The following is a 23,754-nucleotide window of genomic DNA, read 5'->3' on the forward strand; positions in this document are numbered from 1 at the left end:
ATTGTATCCATTATTGCTGATCACTAAAATTTCAGTTTTCTCTTTATTTAACTTGAGAAAATTACTATTCATCCATTCTGAGATACTAGTCAGACATTCTGTTAGTGAATCAATAGAATCAGGGTCATCAGGAGCTATTGATAAGTACAGCTGTGTGTCATCAGCATAGCTGTGGTAGCTCACGTTGTGCCCTGAGATAATCTGACCTAACGGAAGCATGTAGATTGAGAATAACAGCGGACCCAGGATAGAGCCTTGTGGAACACCATATCGGATATCATGTGTCTTCGAGTTGTAATTCCCACAACTAACAAAAAATTTTCTCCCTGTCAGGTAGGATTCAAACCAATTTAAGACTGTGCCAGAGAGGCCCACCCATTGACTAAGGCGATTTCTAAGAATGTTGTGATCAATGGTGTCAAATGCAGCACTCAGATCTAAGAGGATGAGAACAGATAAATGGCCTCTGTCTGCATTTACCCGCAAGTCATTTACTACTTCAATGAGTGCAGTTTCTGTGCTGTGATTTGTTCTAAAACCCGACTGAAATTTATCAAGAATAGCATGTTTATTTAGGTGGTCATTTAACTGCATAATGACTGCCTTCTCCAGAACTTTACTTAAGAAAGGCAGGTTGGAGATGGGTCTAAAATTTTCAAGAGCTGAGGGGTCGAGATTATGTTTCTTAAGTAAGGGTTTAACTACAGTAGTCTTAAGACAGTCTGGGAAGACCCCAGTATCTAGTGACGAATTTACTATGTCCAGAACATTATCAATTAGCACGCCTGATACATGGCTAAGTAGAATTAAATTGTTTGTGATACCCTGTATCTGTGTAATGAACCAAGGAAGGTTTAGATCATAGAATGAATTCTTGGCGCTCTTTCAACATAACTGGTCCTTGAGAGGAATGTTAAAAGTAGGGATGCACGATAATATCGGATTTATATCTGTATCAGCAGATAATGGGTTAAAATAATTTTATCGGCATCAGACCGATGACTAAATTGGACCGATAATTCAAACCGATATTGATGACGCATTCACTGTGTTCCGGATGTGCCAGACCTTTAGGCGATGCTGGGCTACTGTGCGAAAATGTCTGCGGTGTGTGAGAGTGACATAAAATATGCCATTTGCAACACTTGTTTGATTAATGTTTTGCGCAGAGGGACCAAAGTGCGAAATTTCAATACCACCAACTTAATTACACACTTGAAGACACGCCATCCTGACAAATACTGTATACAGAATTCCTCAGAGCAAAAGAGGAGAATCCTGTGCCACTGCGCACAAAATCAAAAACTGCAGTTGCTCAACATGTTGATCAGTTATTTGAAAAATCAAAGAAATTTGATAAAGATAACCCTAATGCTCCAACAATTACTGCAAGGGTGATGGAATTTCTTGCTCTGGACGATCAGCCATTTTCTGTTGTTTAAGATGCGGGATTTTGAAGGCTGCTTGAGCATCTTGAGCCCCGTTACCAGATTCCCAGTCGCCGTTATTTTTCTGACATAGCGCTTCCAGAGTTACATAAGATTGTGGAAAGTCGTGTGCACAATCTCCTTGCTGAAGATGTCACAGCCATAAGCTTTACCACTGATATATGGACATCTGATACGAGTGCTATTAATATGCTTAGTTTAACTGCTCAGTGGATCGACCGCAAGTTTGAATTGCAGAAAGCAATCTTGCACGCCCAAGAATGCTCTGGATCACACATGGGTGCTGCACTCTCTGTTGCGTTTAAAAGAATGTTTGAAACATGGAAAATACCCAAAGAGAATGTTCATGTAGTATTACGAGACCATGCACGCAACGTTGCAAAGGCTATGGAGGAATGCAGGATCCCAAGTTTGCCATGCTTGCCGTGAATGATGGCGTACTATTCCAGCACAGCATCTCGGATACAATAGTGATCGGCAGAAAAATAGTCGGTCACTTTAAGCATTCACGATTAGCAAACTCGCGTCTCAAAACTGTACCAACTGAACTTGGTATGTTGGCTCGAATATCACTATTCTAACATAATTTGAATGTACAATTAAAAAATCTTGAAAGGCAAGAAAGAAAAACGGCAATCGAATGGAAAAGAGCGGTTGTTGGTTTTACCTCACAATAACTTGGGCTTCATGTTACTTAAGACGTGCTGGACACTATTGTGTGATTTTACAGATCTGTTTTTGTATTTAACTTTTTAGGATCAGCCTATGTTTTAGGATCAGTGTTTCTAAATTGTTAACCCATATTGTTATTAGTCATTAGTTAAACGGTCGGCATCTTCTGTGTTAAACACACCCATTTTAAAAATCGCTAGCTTTCATCAAGCGACTGAGCCAACGCCTATACTTCTTCGCTTCATATTTTTGTTTGGTGCGTGTTAACTAAATTGTTTCATAAATAAACACAAACTCATTTTACATTTTTTTGTTACTTTGAAAAATGATGTCTGCTAATAATTGATTATAATAGACAAAATACTTAAAAGACCTCAACAAAGTAACATTTAATACGCTTGTTTCATTTGTAAAACACTTAAAGGGTCACAATGCTTCAGTGTACAGTATTTGCTGTTAAAGATAGACACAGGGATATAAGGTCCTCTGGCCTCTAGGAAAAAAATAAAAAAATGACTGCATTTACTTTTTTTGAGCAATCACTGGCAATTTTGTTTGTTTTTCTTTTGAACATCGTCATTAGAAAGTGCCAGTGCGGTTCGTGTCTTATTTGTCTTTGCGTTGCTTTTTGTGGGAGAGCCAATCACATTCATGGAAGCCACTGTTTTCACCTGAGTCTCATAAGCAATAATGTAAGCAGATCATGATCTACAGTGAAAAGTAAAAATATTTAATGTTTCCAAAAACAGCAAATAACAATACAGACATGCATTCAATTCAAATGCCATATACTTATTTTTATTGGATGGATTCTAATCTTAATCTGACAGCCCTGGTAAAAGCCAAAATGCAGATCTATCTTTTAGATATGAAAGATGACGCAGAATATAATACTGTGCATGTATGCATGCTACTTGGCAGGTGCAGGGATTTCTTTCTGAAGCACCAATCCCGAGGAATGAAAATCCACTGAAATACTGGAACAACAACTGGAGTCGGTTTCCTACCATTACCAAAGTAGCACGCAAGTTCCTGTCAGCCCCATGTACTAGTGCGGACAGTGAGAGATTATTCAGTTTGGCTTCTAATGTGATCAACGAAAAGAGAAACAGAATTTCCTGCGAAAAGGCAGAAATGCTCTTGTTCGTTAAGAAAAACCTCCCCATCATGCTTAAAAAATAGAAAAGAATAATAAGCCTCCAGAAAAAAAGTTATTTAATTATTTCTGTTGAATGCTTTTCTGTTTTTTAAAATTATAGATTGGTTAGATTTATTCCATTAAAAATAAAGAAAAAAAGTTGTGTGGTATTTACTACTGCAGACTGTAAAACAAAGGATCAGATAGCCAGCCAAATGTGGTTGAGCAGAAGCCATTTTAATGATTGTAAATAATCTGCAAAAGTTGCTATTCTTAAGTGGTATTGCTTATTTCATTGTCATTGTACATTTTACCATTTTTTCCGTTTTCATTTTTTCAATTATTGTTGAATTTGTTCCAACAAAAAGAAAGAGAAAAGTGTTATTTAAAGCAACAAACCTGCAAAACTGTTTCCCATATAACCAACAGGTATCCAGCCAAATGTGGCAGATATCATTTGTTTTTAATGATTGAATGTGGTGTGCAAAATTGCTATACAAAGAAATGTTCACTTTGTCTGTACTTCTTGTCCAGACAGATGAAGTCTCATTATTCTCTGTATCTTATAAATATGTATATCGGGATGGGCAGATAAGTACATAGACATTATCGGATATCGGCATTGGCACAAAATTCCCATATCGGTGCATCTCTAGTTAAAAGATTGTACCATGTAAATGTCTCATCAGTTGGTTGTAACACTACTTTTAGCCAGACATGTTGCCATCTATCTCAGCAAAAAAAAGTCTCCATACCCTGAAATTACATAGACAGGTAAATGTACCAATATACAATTTATAGAAATTACCCTATAAACCTGTATCTCACAGTAACGTTCAAATTAACTTTGTCGCTTCATTTTGGGGGGTGGGGATCCTGAAATTAAAAAGATTAAAATTGCAGGGTTTTGTATGCGAATATTGAATGTGTTGTGGCCATTAAAATAGTAGTTATAGCTACACAGATAAAAAGAGAGAGGGGCATAGTCCAGGCTCCTGTAAAAGGGCCTGACAAATCAGCCAGTTTTTGACCTAGAGTGTATTTGGTAGAGTAAATGCATAAGTAATGAGAGTACAGACTTTAGTGACTTTTATAAACCACTTTCGGCATCATTCTTTTATTATGCCAGTTTGTCAGCCAAAGAGATCAGCTTGGCATCTAGTTATTTTAAAACGTTAGGGAGCGCTTTTTTTTTTTTAATATATATATAATATACTAGCAAAATACCCTTTGCAGCGGAGAAGTAGTGTGTTAAAGAAGTTATAAAAAAGAAAAGGAAACATTTTAAAAATAACGTAACATGATTGTCAATGTAATTGTTTTGTCACTGTTATGAGTGTTTCTGTCATATATATACACCCACACGCACACACACACATTAACATATATATATACACACACACACGTATATACATACATATATATTTATATATATATATATATATATATATATATATATATATATATATACACACACACACACATATATACAGTCTTTGGGGTGTGAGCAACTGTTGCTGGGGTGCCAGAATCCATGAAGGAAGAAAAATGAAAAACATTATTTGTACAAAATCTTTATTTATCCATTCCTAAATAATTAAATGGACAGGCTATTTCGTATCAGTGCAATACGCTGCTTGTTAAAACGGATGACTCCCGCTCTTACGTGCAAGTCTGCGTGGATATTATGAACTATCGTTTCTGTTCAAGTTCTATTTAAATTTTAAATAGAAGGAATTTTTATTTAGTCGACAGAATATTATTCCGAATAAATCAACTCAAACCTTAAATAACTTATATTTTGCTCTCCATAAAATATATCCTGTCTAAATTATACAAGTTAGAAATAAAGTAAGCGTTAAAAGAACAAACATTCAAATTTCTTTACTCTTATGTAATTTTATATAAAAAAAACTTAAATTTTAAATATCCCAAAAGATTTTGCTCTCCATAAAAATATATCCTGTCAAAATTATACAAATTCAAATATGAACATGGTGCATAACAAAACCAAAACCCTGGAAATATAAATAAAATGTGTTCTTTTCAGCAATAACAAATCAAATCATTCAGTTGTCTTTGCTCTTATGTCATTTAATCAGAGCTGGACGCGTGACATCTTTTTTTGGCAACAAGTTCCTTTATGTTTGGTGTGAGGTTCTGTGTTGTGGAGATTCTCAGGATGGACTGCAGGTGCTCATCAGTGAGGTGACTCCTGTGTGCTGTTTTGTTAGTCTTCATCACTGAGAAGAGCTTCTCACACAGATATGTGGTACCAAACATGCACAAGGTTCGAGCCGCATGTAGACAGAGCTGGAGCATTTGTGCGGGAATGGAGTGAATAAACTGTGCGGGCCGTGCAGTATCGTACTTTGCCTTCAGTGTGCCATTACACTGCAGCTCAATCACCTCCATCTGAATCTGCACAGGTGCAGTTTCCACATCGACGGCAAATGGGTTGGGAAACAACTCAAAATTCTTTTTGTTCTTCAAAGTCACCAAAGCGCCGTGCGAACTCAGTGCGCAGTGCGCTCAGTTTATCAGCAAAGTGCATATTTGGGAACACCGTTGTGCCGACTTGGTTCAACATTACTTGGCAACAGGGAAAGTGGGGCAAGTTGCACTGGTGCATTTGTGTCTCCCATAAAAGTAGCTTCACTTGAAATCACTTTGTGATTTTGCACGGTAAAAATGTCTGCTGAAGTGTCAGATTCTTCTTTAACTCTTCTGCTTTCTGTATCTTGTGCATTGCATTCAGGTCTTTCAGGTTATCTTGATGTTTTGTCTCATAGTGCCGTCTTAGATTAAATTCTGTAATTACAGCCACATTAGCTCCACAAATGAGACACACGGGTTTACCGGCAATGTCAGTAAACATATACTCAGCCTCCCATCGGTTTTTAAAGGCTCTATGTTGAGAATCACCTTTTCTCTTCGGCATCATGTGGGCTAGCTTCGCAATAACTTGCAGCATCATAAGCTAGACTTGATTAACACCGTAAGTGTTCGACAAGGCAGCTGAAGCGCTGCATTATGGGATCTGTAGTTTATTGTGTTACCAGCGCTTCATATCCCCGGCCATTAATAACAATAATACAGTATATAAAATGATCTGGGCGGATATAATTACACGCCGGGCCGGATGTGGCCCGTGGGCCTTGAGTTTGACACATATGGACTAAATAGAACTTGAAAAGAAATATTTTTTGAATGTGATCGCGCAATTCAGATCGAGTTGACGCGCACTACAGTACATCGAGCCCGCGTGCTATTGTGGTTTTGCCTGTGTGCCTCAATAAGTTACCCTCCCTCGCTTACTTTTTACCGTTCATCTAATGAATACACTGAGTATGGCTTTACCAAAACAATCATTGATCGCGAATAAAGTATCCATTATTCATAAAGCTTCAATTGGTGATCTGTCTTTCTGCGTTAACCGCATATGTTTTCATACGTCTCAAACCAAGGGGATGCGAGGCTAAAATGAATCGAGAAGCGCGTGTACATACTTAGTGCATCCCCTCTCGGGAATCGAACCTCGGACGTCGGCGCTACAGGCGAAGGCTCTACTATTGCGCCACGGCGTGTGGTTTGTCTATTTGAGCGTAGCAGTGTAATTTGTTTTTTTTTTTCAGCACTCTTTGGAACTGTTGCTTTTTGTCTGCGCACTGCGTCAGTTCACGTGAGCCGCTGAATATGGTTTTATATGTCACTCGCTCGCTTCTAATTGTTTCGCTGCCTTCTTAATTATATAATGCATGTTTTCTTCAGCACTTTTTGTAGCTCTTCCTGGTTTTCTACATAATGCGTGATTACGTGAGAGGCCTGATGATGTCACACGAAACTCCGCCCCCCACGGCTTTCGAGCTCAACTCCATTCCAGTAAATGGAGAAAAATAGCTTCTAGTTATGACCATTACGCGTAGAATTTCGAAATGAAGCCTGCCCAACTTTTGTAAGGAAGCTGTAAGGAATGAGCCTGCCAAATTTCAGCCTTCTATCTACACGGGAAGTTGGAGAATTAGTGATGAGTCAGTCAGTCAGTGAAGGCTTTGCCTTTTATTAGTATAGATATATATATATAATGTTCCTGGTTCTAGTGGTTTGCTGAATCTTTAACATTCTGAAACCTGCTTGATCCAATACAATTCATTGGGTTCTGGAGCCTATGCTGGAAGGTTTTCTCTATAAGTTTAATTTGTATTTGATTTTGAAATATAAATGTAATATAGATTTGTATGTGTATGCATAAATGTGTATGTATATGCTTATGTATTAATATGTGTGTGCTTTTTTTTCCTTCTTAGTTCTTTCAGGATCTAGTGACAAAAAACTGTACATGGGTGAAATACAATAGGAATCCAGAACACAATGTGTCCTTCTGTGAGGTTCATCAGCTACTTGGATAAAAGGACTGTTGATCTGCACACCAATATCGTCTCGACAAAAGGCATAACGTCAGTGTTGTACTTGCAACGTTTTATCTCCCCAATAGACTAAATTACTTTGTAGGATTCAAAACATCGAAATTGTGGCAAAAGCAGGTCTTAATGGAATTAATGTCCTAAGGTTGTGATTTAAGTCCACCTCTGTCCATTGGGCTGCATAGAGATGTAAAGCAAACAGTGGTGAAAATTAAATTGCCTTTTCCGTTGTGTTAACAAGTACGGCCTATCTGATCACCTTCATGGAACACTTCACCTGTAAAAACTCAGCTTACATTAAATACAAATGAGCTTCCCTGTGATAAATGGAAACGAATTACAGGAAAATCTTTATTCACATGGCAAACACGATGCAGAGAGCAAATTACATTTTAAGATAGATTAACAGGAGTGACTGGTATGCTTTCAGATGTAATATCCCTTACATCTGGACCTTGCTTTATTAAGCATTAAGTGTACATTTAGACATTTTATGCACCAGTGGTCAGCGGTTGAGAGCAGAAAAAAGGTTTCATGTGGTACTCCACCCATCCATTGTGCAGGTCACCAATTTCTGTCTCCATTTCAAAGAAACCAGTCTGTTTTTTTTTGTTTTTGTTTTTTTTTGTGTCCAGACCTGGAAGTTACTCGTCTGTACAATTTTAGATATCTCAGTGCATCAGGCCTGGTGTAATTGCCAGATTCAATTTGCCTTTGAATATATGTGATGGAGTTAGATTCCCATTTCTGATGAAAGGCCCATTGGTGCATGACAGGCGGTTACAATGTCTTCTGTTTGTTTTTGGTGTCTCTAAATTGGTTCAGAAGAAACCTCTTGACAGTTTCAAGAGGGATCTGCGAGGAGCATGCAAACTTTTTGTTATAAATCATAATAAAGAAAGCAACAACAGTAAATCTGAGTGGACATCTCCTGCAAAGACTGAATAGCATGGCTAATTTAGTTTGCACTTGTTCACCCAGCTGCCACTTCTGTTGTCTTGAAGCCATTAACATTTTATAAAAGCTTTTCTTTTTATGCTTCACATCTTGCTTCCCTTCATCAGAGCTTAATTTGGCTGCTTTGCTGACAAGGGATAGAAATTGTCCAGTATTTTCACTGGCAGATGTCATAGGCTTTTTTAGCCAATTAAATGTGCATATTCCATGTTTGATTATTTTTTTATGGCTTTGTTTCACCAGTACATTTAAAATGGAACCTGTTATTTATTGTGCAGCATAACAGGAATGTTGGTGTATTTATCTGCCTGGTCTCTCTTGTTTTCCTTTTTTTTAATTAAAATAGTAAAAACAGATTTCTGCCCAGTGTCGTCTTTGTAGTAGTACTTGGCACGTTTTGGTAAGGAGATAAGCATATTGAGACTTAAATATTGTTTACTCAGTGGCAAGGATGAACTCATTTTGATTCTGCTTTAAAATCTATTGCTGTGGAATCCATACCTGCATCAGGTCAGATCAGATTGAATACTGTCATTCATGCTGACTTTTCTCTAGAACCTGTGACAAGAGATGTGTGCTTTTTTGATCTCTGGTCTCATTATAACACTAGAGCCTGTGATATTAAAGGTATGCTCCACTAAAATCAGTTTTTTCTGTCACTTGCCCCTTGTAGTTTGTAGGATGAGTGGGGAAAAAATTTTGAATCTCGCATTTTCGTAAAGAGTGGAGATAAGGTTGCTGAAAGAAAAAGCATCTAAAGTGATCAATGCTGGACTACTGTATATCAAAACTGTCCATGTAAACAATTCATGTCATCACTACAAACTACACAAGATAAGTAACATATAAAAAATGGATTAGAGTGTTTTTTATACAGTATATTAAAGACATTTTTAAAAAGTGTGAAACATGTTCTTTGGAGTGATGGATCATGCTCCACTATCTGGCTGTCTGATGGACCAATCTGGGTTTGGCGGATGACAGGAGAACTCTACCTTCTGGTGTGCATAGTGCCTACTGTAACATGTAATGCAGCAGTTTAGGTTAGGCCCCTTGGTTCCAGTGAAAGGTACTCGTAATGCTACATCATACAAAGACATTTTAGCCAATTGTGCACCTCCAACTTTGCGCCAGCAGCTTGTGAAGGCCTTTTTCAGTTCTAGCATGATTGTGCTGCAGCCAGGTCTGTAAAAGCTTGGAGGAATGTTACTTTTTTTAATTATTATTTTGGCAGCAGCCATTACCCAAAGCAGCTTATGAAGTCAGGACACATTTAATTGTTTGCTGTTTATTATTATTATTATGTTTTTATTATGTTCACAACAGAATAAATCCAGCAGCCTTGTTGGTCACAGTTCACCACCTAGTCGTTAAGCCACGCTGCTTGATTTACCTAAATGCAGCTTTATTTAGAGAATAATTCAGTGCAATAAAAAGAAACTGACGAGGATCAGTCTGGAGTGCTAATTATTACTATTGTTGTTTTTATTCCTTTTGCAGATTTTTACATTTATTTTGCATAATGTTGCATAAAAGTATATTACATTTTTTTTGTAAATACTTTTTTTACGTTTTCCACCATTTTATGAATTCCTCTGACAGACAATGCCATGTTGTTTATGGTTGCCACAGCTGTTGCTAGGCATGTGACACACAGCCATGCTACACAAGATGTCATTGTACAGCACATGGTGTTGTGCGATGAGTGGACCTCAGCAAGTCTCTCATTAGATTGGTCTACCCTAGCCCCTAAACTCCACACAAGCAGTGATTATGAGTGATGTCTGCACTGCCCGTCACTCCTCAGTACTTCACTTAGGGAATCACGAGCTTCGGTGTGAACAACACATGGATGTCCTCAGAAATACCCCAGAACTAAAGGCTACCTTGGTCCCCTAGAATAGCCTAGACGTAGTCACTGACACACCTTGATCCCTGAGAATAACCAAGACAGGCTTCATTAAAACCACTTCAAAACCAATCACCATTAGGCTCATGCTATTTGGGCGTCCACCCCTCTGCCTGCTAAACCCTGTGAGAAAGATGGCTGTAGTCTCCTCAGACAAGGTGCCCTGTACATTTATCTTATTACTGCAGTCACTCTAGATATAAAAACAAGATAGTATTTATTGCAGTAGAATAATACCAGTAGGAGAAGATATGGTATAGTCTGTAATTTGCTTGTTTTTATTTATAAACATTTTGTGGACTTGCCTTTGCACCTGCCGGATTTGAAACGGTTCTGTAATTCAGGTTTCTGGAACTCGTCTGCTGTTGTTTTGAATTTAAAATCCTGACCTCCCTTCTGAGGCCTAGTCAGGCATGAAGCATGATGTTTTCCTGCACACAGGCTTGCTATGGCATGAGACTTGTTTTGTGGGCTATTTTGGAAGCCTCACCCCTTTGTTATTATGGCTGCCACAGCAATCCTAACAGTATGTGACTGAAGAAGTTGCATTGACTGATTTTAGGGTGAAAGTTTATTAGCTGGCGACGTAGTCCATTCAATGTCCAGATTTAGCTGTTCTAATTGTAATTTAATGTTTGAAGTTACAGATTCTTTGACAGTGAACTTTTTTTTGTTCTTTATTTCACCTTATACAATTTCTCGTATTAGGAATTTGTTAGTTTTCGCATACCCCTTGGGGTCAAAGCGCAGGGTCAGCCATTGTACAGCACCCCTGGAGCAATTGAAGGTTAAGAGCCTTGCTCAAGGGCCCAGCAGAGTAGGATCTCTTTTGGCAGTGACGGGGATTCGAACCGGCAACCTTCTGGATACCAGCGCAGATCCTTCGCCTTATGGCTGTGTTTTGACTTTGATGGGTTTAGATGTCTTCTTTGATATTTTCCTGGGTTTGTTTCCACTCATTTCAAGACCCTGGACTCCTTACTGCGAGGTAGCAGAGCTGCCACCGTGCCAACATGCGGCCTCTGTCAAAGGTGCACATATGAATTTCATTGCACTATGCACACGTGAGAAAAACTCTGAAATCAGCTGATGTTGGGACATTTTTTATTGGGGCAAAAACCTTACATTTAAAAAAAAAAAAAAAACCTCAAATTGTGGCCCTGTGTATCATTACTAATTACAGCTATCACAGCTAAGCAGCTATGAAATGGAATAAATCGTGATTTGTTTAGCATATGTTGTTGTTCAGGATATGACAGAAAGGGAATGATGGAGGATGTGATTACTAACTTGTGCCATTTGTTTTTGGAAAATATTCATTAAAGTCCCTTTTATGATGAGAAAATTATATTTTTAGGTGTTCCAAAACTCTTACTATTTCCTAGTTGAAGAACCCTGAACTTCTTACTTTCTCTGTATGGAAGTCCTCTTTTTACAACCTTGTTATGTTAAAATTGTCTGCTGCACAGATTAACGGGGTATCTTCTCATACGCTCAATAAACGGACAGACAACGTTTCCATGATTGAGTCTTGGTGGTCAGCAAACCCATTGATATAAGTTCAGAATTTCCCTTTGCTCGGCCAGAAGTGTAGGCCTCTGGGACTTGTCAGTGACCTGCTTGCTTTATTCATTTAGCTCCATAACATTTTAAGTTGTTCAAATTTATATATGAAAATGTCTTTTCCTTTGAAGTACATCTTTTTATTATTGAAATCAAATGGAAAAAAAAATCATTTTAGGTTTGATGCCAGTACAGCATTGTGATTTGTAGCAACTTTAAATCATCTTTATAAAATTCTTTAATACTGTAGCTTTCTAATTGTTGTGTTTCAGCCAGGGTTCCTGCTTTGGCATGGGCTCAACTGTCATTTTTATGTCAGTTTTATTCATTTTTATTTTCCTTGCTTATGTTAATATGTTGCCATTTAGTTTCTGTGTATCTAAGTATCTTGCTGTGTTCTGTGTGTTTTGTTGACGGCCCCCCAAGAAGTAGGACCACGCTGTCAATGGGCTGCACTGAGCCTTATTAAGGCTGTGAAAACGAGCAGTCCCTTGCGGTTCATTCTGAATGTGCTCATAGTGCGGTGAGTTTCTCTAGTAAATATCTGTTACTGTACTTTTTTGTGAATTTGTTTTTGATCTCTTTGCTCTGCATTTCGACTGCTCTTTAGATTTGTGATTGGGACATTGTTTGCCTTCGATTGCAATTGCCCCTTTCAGACAGTTTGTTTTGGCTTTTGCGCTCCCAGGAGCTTTGTTATTACAGAGCAATCTTGTAAAATAAGTATTTTTATTTATAAAGATGTTACGTTATACTTTGTGTGACTAGCCAAGGTTTTGATGCTGTTTCACCCTTCTTGTAGCCATTTTGAATATTTTTTGGGGATTTGAATGTTTGTATTATTAGTATTATGACCTAGAGGGGTCCCAAAGTCCTCAACATGGCAATGCTTCTCGAGGTCCTTGATTATGATGACCTTTTTGAATAAGCCACTCAGGAACTGCCTTTCATTTATGAAATGATGCTGTGACAGCGAAGATGCACTACTACTGGCCGCTCTCTAGATCACATGGACATCTCCCAAATCAGTGTTGTCTTGCCTTCATCCATGTTTACTTCTCACTATTTTTCCTAGCAGCTGTCTTTACCTGTTACACTTTGTTACTCATCTTTTCTCCTTCTCCGAACACTTGTCATGTTTCTGTGGCCCGTGTTTAACCCTTTCTCCTGTCACGTATATCTCCAGAGATGAATGCTCAATAAAATGCTTCCCCCAGTCTCTACGGTTTTGTTTTTATTTAACCCCTACCACTAAATCAGATTCACAAGGTGCTGATACTTGTGTATTAAACACAGTGATGATCCGATGTCCCAGCTATGGTTGGTTCCTGTCTTAAGCTAGAAGCTAATCTAATAAATTGCAACCTTGAACTGCTCGGTTTGCGAGCATAATTCGTTCCGGAAATGTGCTTGCAATCCAAAGCACTCATATATCAAAGCGAATTTCCCCATAAGAAATAATGGAAACTCAGATGATTCATTCCACAACCCAAAACTATTCATATAAAAATGACTAATACAAAATATAAAGTAAAAATACATAAAACAAATTAACCTGCACTTTACCTTGGAAAAGAATCATGGCTGGTGTGAGTTTCTAAACTCTTGTGGGATTCCACCCAACAGGACGACAGGCAGAAGAGCGTCCCTAAGTAACCGCAGGCTCCCAGCACTGTAGCAGTTCGTCATAAAAGCGTACCAGAAAAGATCGCAGACATGCTATAATGTTGGGTAATACAGGAATATTATAAATGCGCAAGACTCAGTATTACTTGGCCCCGATACTGCCTGACTACTGCGTTTGTGTATAGTTAGTGGCAGATCCCGCTACAGTAAATAACCGCGCTGTTCCTGTTTCCAGCTGAATAAAGCTGGTGTCGCTAAAGTACTGAGACTCAGCTTCGTGTTTTGGGGTACAAGACAGGGGAGTCACACGTTAAAACGCACACGTGGTCACCATGCTATAGTAAATGGTATATGCTTGTACGGATGTTAATTATATGAGTGAGGCACGTCGACTGAGACGGAGAATGGGAGACGATTACCCGCAGCGAGAGAGAGAAGAACCATCAGCTCAGTTCTGATCACGTGGCGTTTGCCAGACAAAGCGTATACGTACTACTCGTATTGCAAGACATCGCTCATTTATCAAGTCAAAATTTTTTAAAAATTATAGCTCATCTTGCAAAACACTCGCAAACCAAGTTACTCGCAATCCAAGGTTCCACTGTATATAGTTTGAGGAAATGGATGGAAAAAAATCAATGAAAGAATAAATATAGAGCTACTGAACAGCCAAGACTCATCAGCTGTGCAAACATAAGAGCTGCACTTTCCCTAGTCTGAGTACCTATTTTGCTTTTAATGATTTTGATTTTACTTGGAAACTTTGCATCTTCAGCCTCAATTTACAGACCGCCACTTTTCTCCTGCGCTGCTTGAATTAGAATGCATCTTCTGCAAGTCTGAATGGCTCTTGTGACATTTCTAAGTGTGTTGCTATGGCCTTTTCTTCTTAAATGGAAGTAAACCAGAATTAGCAATCCACTCTGAGTGGTCCACTTCAGTTGAGCCCACCTGAGTCATAAGCAGGGCATTTTTTTTATTTCCTTTTATTTGGAAACAAAATATTATATGAGAACACAACTCAACGATACAAGTGAAAATATCATATCAAGTACAATAGTGTGATTTAAACTCAGTTGAATAAAGCTCAGCATTTAAACCCCATCTGTTATTTTAACATACTTTTCTGACATGTTTATTATTGTGTCCTGTCTCTTTAAATGTACTTCTGTTCCATGTACTTTGTGGGTGCCGCCCCAAGAGACAGGACCACCCTGACATCACCACTTTGGGATATATAAGTAAGATGAGAATGCTCAGGAATGGGAATCATTCGTTTAAGGAGTTTCTGGGAGTAATAATGTGTTTGGTGTTAGATTTTATTTATTTATTTATTTTTTTAAGTATTCTGATTCTTTGATTATGAGTTGGACTTTGTTTCCTATGGATTGCCTTTTAGACAACTCCTTTATACTTCTTTTTCTCTGTTGAGCTTTTGTGCTTTATCATCTGTTTGTTGTTAATAAATCTTTGATTTAAACTTCATTTCCCATTTTGTGCTCTAGCTAGGGGTTGATGGTTATCCTCATCCTTGTGGGACGTTTGCTCTATTTTTGAGATATTTTTTAGTTATTCTGCTAGTTCCTCCTATATGGGGCTGCTTCAGTTAAACCAGTAGGTAGCCTTAAGAGTCTGGCTGAAGTCAGGCAAGTCTGTGCTGGGCAGACCAGTAAAAATCCTGGCCTTCGCTTCTTTTGGAGGCCTCACCCCATTTTTCCTTGAAGAAACTCCCATATAATAAATAAAAAGGTTAAGGGATAAGTACAGGCCTAGCATGCTTATTATTAAATTACATTAATGTGTTCTTGGTATGTTGTGAAAAGTTCTGAACAGTCAGTCATCATAAAAAGAATGTGATTTTCTCCAATTTCATGTATTATGGAGCATCACTTTCCCTCTTGGTTACAGAGTGGATTGAGCAAAATAAAGTCTTTGTGCAAGGAGTTGAATATTACACTTTTATCTTATCTGCTCCAATTATTTCTGTTTGTTAGGTAGGGAAAGAGCGATTTTAAAACCACAGCTATCCAAGATGTATAAAAATGTTTTGCTCAAAATAGTTCCAGTATAGGACATCCTTAAAATTGTGACCTAGTAATGCAGGGACTTGCTGACATCACTAGCAGGTGGATCTTGTACATTTATAATAGTAGACAAGATATGTGTGACTGATGAACAACTTTTAATTCAGTTAGGGCAGCGTTGTAGGCGGACCACGGCCCACCCTGGATGAAACCTCGCCCACCCAAACTCTGACAATTGTGCTCAGTTCACACTGGCAGCATTGCAGCAGGATCACAGCTGACCCCAGACAACCCTGGTGGGTCTCGAACACACTAGCATGAGAAAAACTGGGTTATTACACCACCAAGGGTGGGAAACACTGAATTAGGGCATGTTTGCCACATATTAAACTACAGTGCAGGTTATGAATTGCTGATTTACATTCCTTTCTTGAATTTTTAATTAAGTGGTCCCTTTCCCATTCTTCCATAAGATCAATAAGATATAAGTTGCTTAAAATTTTTTGATACACTGTGGAGAACTACAACATCACTTCAGGAATGATAAAGGAACATTAGCGAGCTCCATTTGAGGACGCAATAAGCCGGACTTGCTCTATTCAAATATCAGTGCCTTTAAATGAAAACCCGCCGTGCAACTGAGCAGATCTGACCACATTTTGCACCCACCTACAAGCCTGTGGTCAACAGCTGCAGCTCCCTTATTCAAGCCAGAAGTTTTTGTGAGTGTGTGTTTTCATTTTTTTTATACAATTTATACTCTTCTTGAACTTCTGTAGCTAAGCATTTCACTACAGTTTGCACTATTCTTATAATTCTATGTGACAAATGAAATTTGATTTGAGGTGATAGATAAAGGAAGTAGGGCAGATTGCTTTTAAGTAAGTTTCTAATTTGTATATAGAAGATAAAGTATGTCTCTGGAAGATTACATTTAGAATTTATTAGTTTAATAGGTGCAAATTATTCATACAGAGCTCTTTAAATTTCACACTTTCTAGTGTCTTCTATAGATTGAATACTATATAAGTTAAAGAAAGCTTAAATAGGTGATCATCATGTATAGAGGGAATTGTCTCTGCCTTAAAATGTGTCCAACATGGGTTCCATATCTTTAGTAAATGATGAACCATTAGGTTACTGGTGAATTGACAGTAATTAATGTTGACTTGAGCACAGAGAAGAGCATACAAAGAATATTCAGAACCTGGTTTTCTTTCTGCTCTTTTCACTGTTCTAATGTGACGGGGGAACAACTGTCCTTAGTGGAGGAGTTCAAGTATCTCAGGATCTTTTTCATGAGTGATGGATAAAGGCAACATGAGAACAACAAGCATGTTGTAGTGGCGGCAGCTGTTCTGCGGTGGGTGTACCTTGCTATGGTGGTAAAGTGGGAGTAGAGTCTAAAGACAAAGCTATCTGTTTACTTGTCAATCTACCTCCCTGTCCTCACTTATGGTCATGAGCTGTTGGTAATGATGAAAAGAATGAGATTGTGAGTACAAGTGGTAGAAATGAGGTTTGTTCACAGGATCAGCTGACACTTCATGATAGGGTGAGAAGCTCAGCAATTCGGGAGAGCCTCAAATTAAAGTCGCTGCTTCTTCGGAATGAGAGGATCCATTTGAGGTGGTTTGGGCATGTTATAAGAATGCTCTCACACTTGGGCAGTTCCCCTTAGATCTACTCCTGGCATGTACCAATGGATGGAGATCCTGTGGCAGACCCAGGACATGCTAGAGTGGTTACATCTCTCAGATGGCCTGGGAACACCTGAACTGGAATCAGTACTTTGGGACAGAAAAGTCTGTGCTGACCTGCTTGGCATGACCCTCACCGGAAAAATGAAATGAGATCTGATTTCCTTTCTGTTACTAACCAAGATGCTAATATCCAATATTTATGATATGAATATTTTCAACCCAGTAGTAGAACAGAATGTCAGAATGTGCTGTGCCATCTCTGTATAGTCACCTTTTAATGTGTAACTGTTTTGCATTCTAGCATAATGATATTCCAATTGAGTCTAACATCTTAAAGAAGGACTAGCTGATGTATATAAGGATGCTCTCAAAGAGATAAAGGGGCTTTAAGAGGATATCCACTTTGACAATATTGATTCCCCCAGCTAAAGTAAGATCCATTAATATCTTGTTTAATATTTTCCATCATATCACTGAAACTGTGCTTAAAGAGATCTTTATGGTTCCTTGCAGTTATAATCTCCTAGCATTTAATCTGTTCTGATGCAGCAGCGAAAGGGTATCCACCCTGATCTGAAGTGACAAAGAATTCACTAAAAAATGCATGCTTTTATTCAAATTAAATTTGAATCCCAAGATCTCGTCAAGATCTCGTGAAGTTCTCCTAGCAGGTTGAATCCTAATGGGATAGATTAATGTGGACCTGAGCTATAAAACACTGTATCATGAGTGTAGGGAGAGATTTTTTGTTCAGATCCATCCCTTGTGATGACTTTTTTTTATTTTAATGGAACAGTAACAAATCTTATGCACTATTTTTTTAAACATTTTATTGCATTTTTAAATGCAAATAATATTCCGTACAAGCAAGTCAAACTTTACAAAACTAAGTTCAAATCAAATCATTCCCCACCCAAGCAAAAGAAAGCCAGGCAAACAAAGTAAAACTTTAATAGTAGGAGAAATAAATTAAAAAAATAAATAAATAAAGGAAGAGAATCTACTTCCTCAATTTAAATGCTTATTCTAAAATGTTTTCATTAGATCCTGCAAGGATTTAAAAATGTTTTGCACAGATCTTCTAAGTGAAAATTAGATTTTTTCCAATTTCAAATAATATATGACATCAGTTACCCACTGACTTAACAGAGGAGAGTTAGGATTCTTCCTAGGTTCTTCTCCATTTTAAGCCTATCTGGAAATAAACCAAACACAGCTGTTAGTGGATTAGAAGAGATTGTGACAACAAGGCTGTCTGAAAGGCATTTGAAAATTTTGGTCCAAAATTATGTTCATTTGGTACACACTCAAAACATATGGCGCAATGAGGCTGGAGCTCGATTGCAACGTTAGCAAGTTGGATATTGCCCTGGAAACATTTTGGACAATTTTAAATGAGACAGATGTGCTCGATAGATGATTTTAAGTTGAATAATTGTATTCTTTGTGCATATGGAGCTCGAGTGAATTCTGTGCACTGCTGCCTTCCACTCCTTTTCTGAAATGTTGAGTGAGAGATGCTTTTCCCACTGTACTCTGGGATCTTTGAAAGGGATGGACTTTAAAATGTGTTTGTATTTTACAGAAATGCTGTCTGAGTCCTCAAGACTGGGTGGGAGGAGAGGAAAGTCGGGCAGGTTTTATTTAGCAAAGTTTCTAATTTAGAGGTAGTAAAGGAAATGTGTTGTGGAAAGTTAAATTTGGAGTGTAATTGTTCATAAGATGCAAAGACGTTGTCTATGTACAGATCTAGGTACAGTAATTTGATCCCAGTTGTTTTCCAGATATGAAAAACTGCATACATTTGAGAGACTGGAAAAAGGTGGTTATCAGGCAGAGGTGCTACAGAAAAGCTTCTCTATCTTAAAATACTTCCTACATTGGTTCCATATTCTGAGTGAACGTGAAGCACAATTGGGTTGTTAGTATATTGGAGATAACTTGTGATCACTTTTATGTCTATTTTCAGATACAATCAGCTAGTGGTCCATTAGAAACTTCAAACATAATTGATGACAATGAACTCTCATCTTGTTCTACATTCAAATTCAAAATAAACTACGTTAATTTTATTAATATGGACTGATGCTTCTGGAATACTCTAAAACAATTTAATCCATGCAGACAAAACCCAGATTTGCACAATTCAGTAGATAGCCTCATTCAACTATATGAAAGGCCTATTATGCATCCAAAGGCAGCAGTTTCTACTGAAATTAAGATTCTCTAGGTGAATGTATGACATTAAACATGCATTGAAGATTGGATATGATATACTGGGTACGATGTCTATAATAGATTTGGTTTAATCCTGTGATATTATCAAGAGAGAGGTACATTCTCTGGTGTTCTAAAAACTTCACTAATGCATTAACATCACTATTTAGAAGGGAAATTGGTCTATATGATGCACAGTGATGAAAGTCTTTGTTTTTCTTTGAAAAGCCAGGAATCTGTGTGCAGTATGTTTTCTTGTAGAATTTAATTCTCTCTAGTTTCAATAAACATTGCTAACTATAATAGCATTAACTGAGTTGAAAACCCTTCATAAAATTCTAATATATACTCATCTGTGCCAGCATCTCTCCCAATCTGCAGTGAGTTTATGGCATCTTGAATTTCAGAGATCCTGTGGGGTTTATCAAGTTCTACTACATAGAGAGTTATTGAATTTAATCAAAAAAAAGTCCTTGCCTTGAATCTCACCTGCCTTACACTATCAGACATATTGTGGTATTCCTTAAACATGTTAGTTATTTCTTTTTGCCCACTAATTTAATTTCAGTTGCATTAACATTTGCTGTTATATTCATACTTCCTGTTTACTGTATGTATTTGTTGTTCTAAACCTTATTGGCCTTTTTCACATTTTTATACTGATAATGACGTGACTGTTGCTTAACTAGTCAAAAGATTACATTTCAATTAAGGAGACAGCCTTTTCTTATCGAGTGGCTCATTTGTTGATCTGGCATATTCTTGATCAGCTCCAGAAATATTGGTGGTGGGCTTTGCTACTTTTCTAGTCTGCTATTTTATTTTTATGTGACACATACTGTATAATATAATTTTCCTCTTAAAGCTGTCTTCAGCATTTCCCATAGTGTTCCTGAACAAATCTCTGGAGAAATATCAGTCCCTAAGAAAATATCAATTTGCGTGGATATAAATTTTATTATGTCCTTATCAGCTTAGTTCTCAGCTGTAAGTTGGGTTTATAGTGCACAATAACTTGCAAAATTTAATAGAGTGTAGTAACTTATTATTGCTAAAACAAACATTCTGTTTTTAAGAAGAAAGAATATTCTGCAAAATTCAGATATATAAAGCTCCATGGATCAGAAGAATTATGACCCTTAATAGTGAAATTGCAGTTTTAGAAAATATACTCACAGTCTGAATTTGACAGAGAATTGAAATCTTCAGCCATTATACAGTACGTTTGTGAGTGCTTATACTGCAAGATAATGCAAATACTATAAGTGTGAATTCTCTTGTCTTCTATATTTGGTGCACATATACTATTTTAGCCAGAATTAATTCAGATTTTCATAGATTCTCCAACCCCAAATATATATTGCCCTTCGGAATCAGATGCTACTTCAGCACCTACAAATGGTTTTCTTATCATAGTTAGAATTAAAAAATTTAATGAGCCTGGCATCTTTTCAGCCAAAAATGATCCTTACTTATTAAGTGGATCTTCAGTAATTATATTCAGTCTGCCTTAAGGATGTGAAATGTGAAGGCACTGATTTCTCTTAAGCTCATGATTGACACCTTTAATGTTCCACCTTACAGAGTTTATCAGTTAATCACAATTTACTTTTTTACTTTAGATGATAAAAGGAAAGAATGTTTTAAAATTTTAGATTTACCAGCAATTTCAGATCTTCATTGCCAGGACTTGCAACCAGTAAACTACCCAATAAATTACAGAATTAGACAGTAGGGAGAAATACAAAAAAAAAAAAAAACAATGGGAAGAAAGACAAGAAAAATAGTAAGTTGCTGTTTTCCCCCTCTTTTTCCAGTGGTCGTAGCAGAGAAATTCCAAAATATATAGTTTGGACTGTTTTCAAACAAAATCTCCTTTACTGTCTGATATGAAGCAGCACATTTTCTTTGTTGAGTAGTTTACTGAGGGACCCAGTTTCTGAGCAGACAATAAGCACTTAAAATTTCAGTGCTTGCTTTCAACTTGGCGTGGACTTTTAGAAAGGAACTTTGCATCAAATTTAATTGGGTTACTAGATTCTGCAGTTTCCAGGAGTCCCATGATTCTAATATGTTTCCTTCTAGATGTCTCTTTAGTGTTTTACATTTGGTTTCTAATGCAGTTAATTCGCCATTTCTTCCAGTTGTTCAATGCAGGTCGTGAGCATGTGTTTCAAGGTGAACTCCAAACCCTTTCATTATATTCTCAAGTAAAGAAAATCCTCAATATCTGTGGATTCACTTTTCCACCTTTATAAAAAAATAACTCATTTTGGGACATCTGTGGTCTACTCACACCTATTTGCAGTCACAAAAAAAAATTCTGAGAGGCCTATCGCGCAGCAGTGACACAAGCTCCACCACGGGAAGCTGTGGTTTTGTTCTCGTGACTTCTTTTGGGTTAACAAGTCTCCATTTTCTCAAAATATTACACATCCTCAGTGTTTTACTCTGTTTTTCAGGTAAATTCATTCAATTCCAACAATGGCAGTTCATGTGTAATACTGTACTAATAAATGTGTTTTGCCAAGTGTTCCCAAGCACAAACATCTTATGTTGAGGTTAGTTGATTTTTGGTACACAGACTCAATTGTTTATGGTTGATGGGTAGCAAAAGTGTGTAGTGAATAGGGTCCATTGGAAACTAACACAATTTTCACCCATAGAGTCAATGCTTCGATCTCCATGGCTATTGTTTCTGCAGGGCTTTTCAGCAACGTCACTCTGGCGGATAATGAGAAATAACTATATGCTCAATTTATTCTGTATATTACCTGATGTTTTCTCTAGGTTTTCTTCCATGTTTTACCTGTAAGTTTACCTCTAAGTACTTATCATCAGAGGCGACTGTGAGCAGAGGGTGCAGACCTATAAATACCTGGGACTGCAGCTGGATGATAAATTGGACTGGACTGCCAATACTGATGCTCTGTGCAAGAGAGGACAGAGCCGACTATACTTCCTTAGAAGGCTGGCATCTTTCAACATCTGCAATAAGATGCTGCAGATGTTCTATCAAACGGTTGTGGCGAGCGCCCTCTTCTATGCGGTGGAGTGCTGGGGAGGCAGCATAAAGAAGAGGAACGCCTCACGCCTGGACAAACCGGTGAGGAAGGCAAGCTCTATTATAGGCACGGAGCTGGACAGTTTGAAATCAATGGCAGGGCGACGGGCGCTGAGCAGGCTCCTGTTAATCATGGAGAATCCACTGCATCCACTAAACAGTATCATCACCAGACAGAGGAGCAGCTTCAGCGACAGACTGCTGCCATTGTCCTTCTCCACTGACAGACTGAGGAGACCCCACACTATGCGACTCTTCAGTTCCACCCTTGGTAAACGTTAACATTATACAAAGTTATTGTCTGTTATACCTGCATTTTTATCACTTTAATATTATTTTTTATCAGTATGCTGCTGCTGGAGTATGTGAATTTCCCCTTGGGATTAATAAAATTAAAGTATCTTATCTATTTGAACATACCTCCGGAACATAACCTGACTTCTGACCTCACCTGACTTCTAATACTTAATTTAATGTTCACGTCATTCATATTTATCCTAAACACAACTAGGAGGATTCCAAAATTGGAGATATCTTCTGTACGCTATTCCATGATGGGCTCTGATGGCATAGCTAGTTGGTATAGATGCTGAGTTGGAGCACAATGTGTTCGCTGGGAGTTTACATGGAGATGATAAGGGACCCCCTGGTTTTGTTTTGCAGCTTATATGTAACAAGCTGTCACTCCAGGCCTCATCTTTGAGGGGCAGGCAGCTAGACGCTATCTCAGAGGACAACCTCAAGTCCTCAGTAGTGGGCTGATCAGAGACTACATGTTTCCTGCAAGAAGCCATGATGCAGTACTAATGTTGGCATAGACTTCAAGGGCCCCTTAAGGGTCTTTTACTTTTCTTTAAGGATTTTATGCTCGCCCTTTCCTTTCATGACATGGTGCTCTGTACTTTCAGGAGCTCCACCAGGATCATTAGAATGAAAGACATCTTGAATATTAATAAAGGAGAGCATAAAACTGACCCCCTGGCCGAGTACTCCTGTTCATTCCTGATAG

At 37.9% G+C, this 23,754-nt stretch overlaps 1 protein-coding gene and 1 long non-coding RNA gene across 2 annotated transcripts in view; one reads left to right on the forward strand and one right to left on the reverse strand.

The window, feature by feature from the left end:
* The window catches only part of snrnp40 (small nuclear ribonucleoprotein 40 (U5)), a 49,303-nt gene extending 40,308 nt beyond the window's left edge, over nucleotides 1-8,995 (forward strand). Inside the window, exon 10 of the mRNA XM_039739189.1 lies at nucleotides 7,566-8,995. Within this exon, the coding sequence (XP_039595123.1) occupies nucleotides 7,566-7,615 (50 nt within the window). The 3' untranslated portion in view covers nucleotides 7,616-8,995. The remainder of the gene's footprint in view (nucleotides 1-7,565) is intronic.
* Nucleotides 1-23,754, reverse strand: part of LOC120517091 — a 46,482-nt gene that overhangs the window by 854 nt on the left and 21,874 nt on the right. The window lies entirely within an intron of this gene.

The sequence above is a fragment of the Polypterus senegalus genome, chromosome 17, assembly GCF_016835505.1.
Source record: "Polypterus senegalus isolate Bchr_013 chromosome 17, ASM1683550v1, whole genome shotgun sequence".
Taxonomy (NCBI): domain Eukaryota; kingdom Metazoa; phylum Chordata; class Cladistia; order Polypteriformes; family Polypteridae; genus Polypterus; species Polypterus senegalus.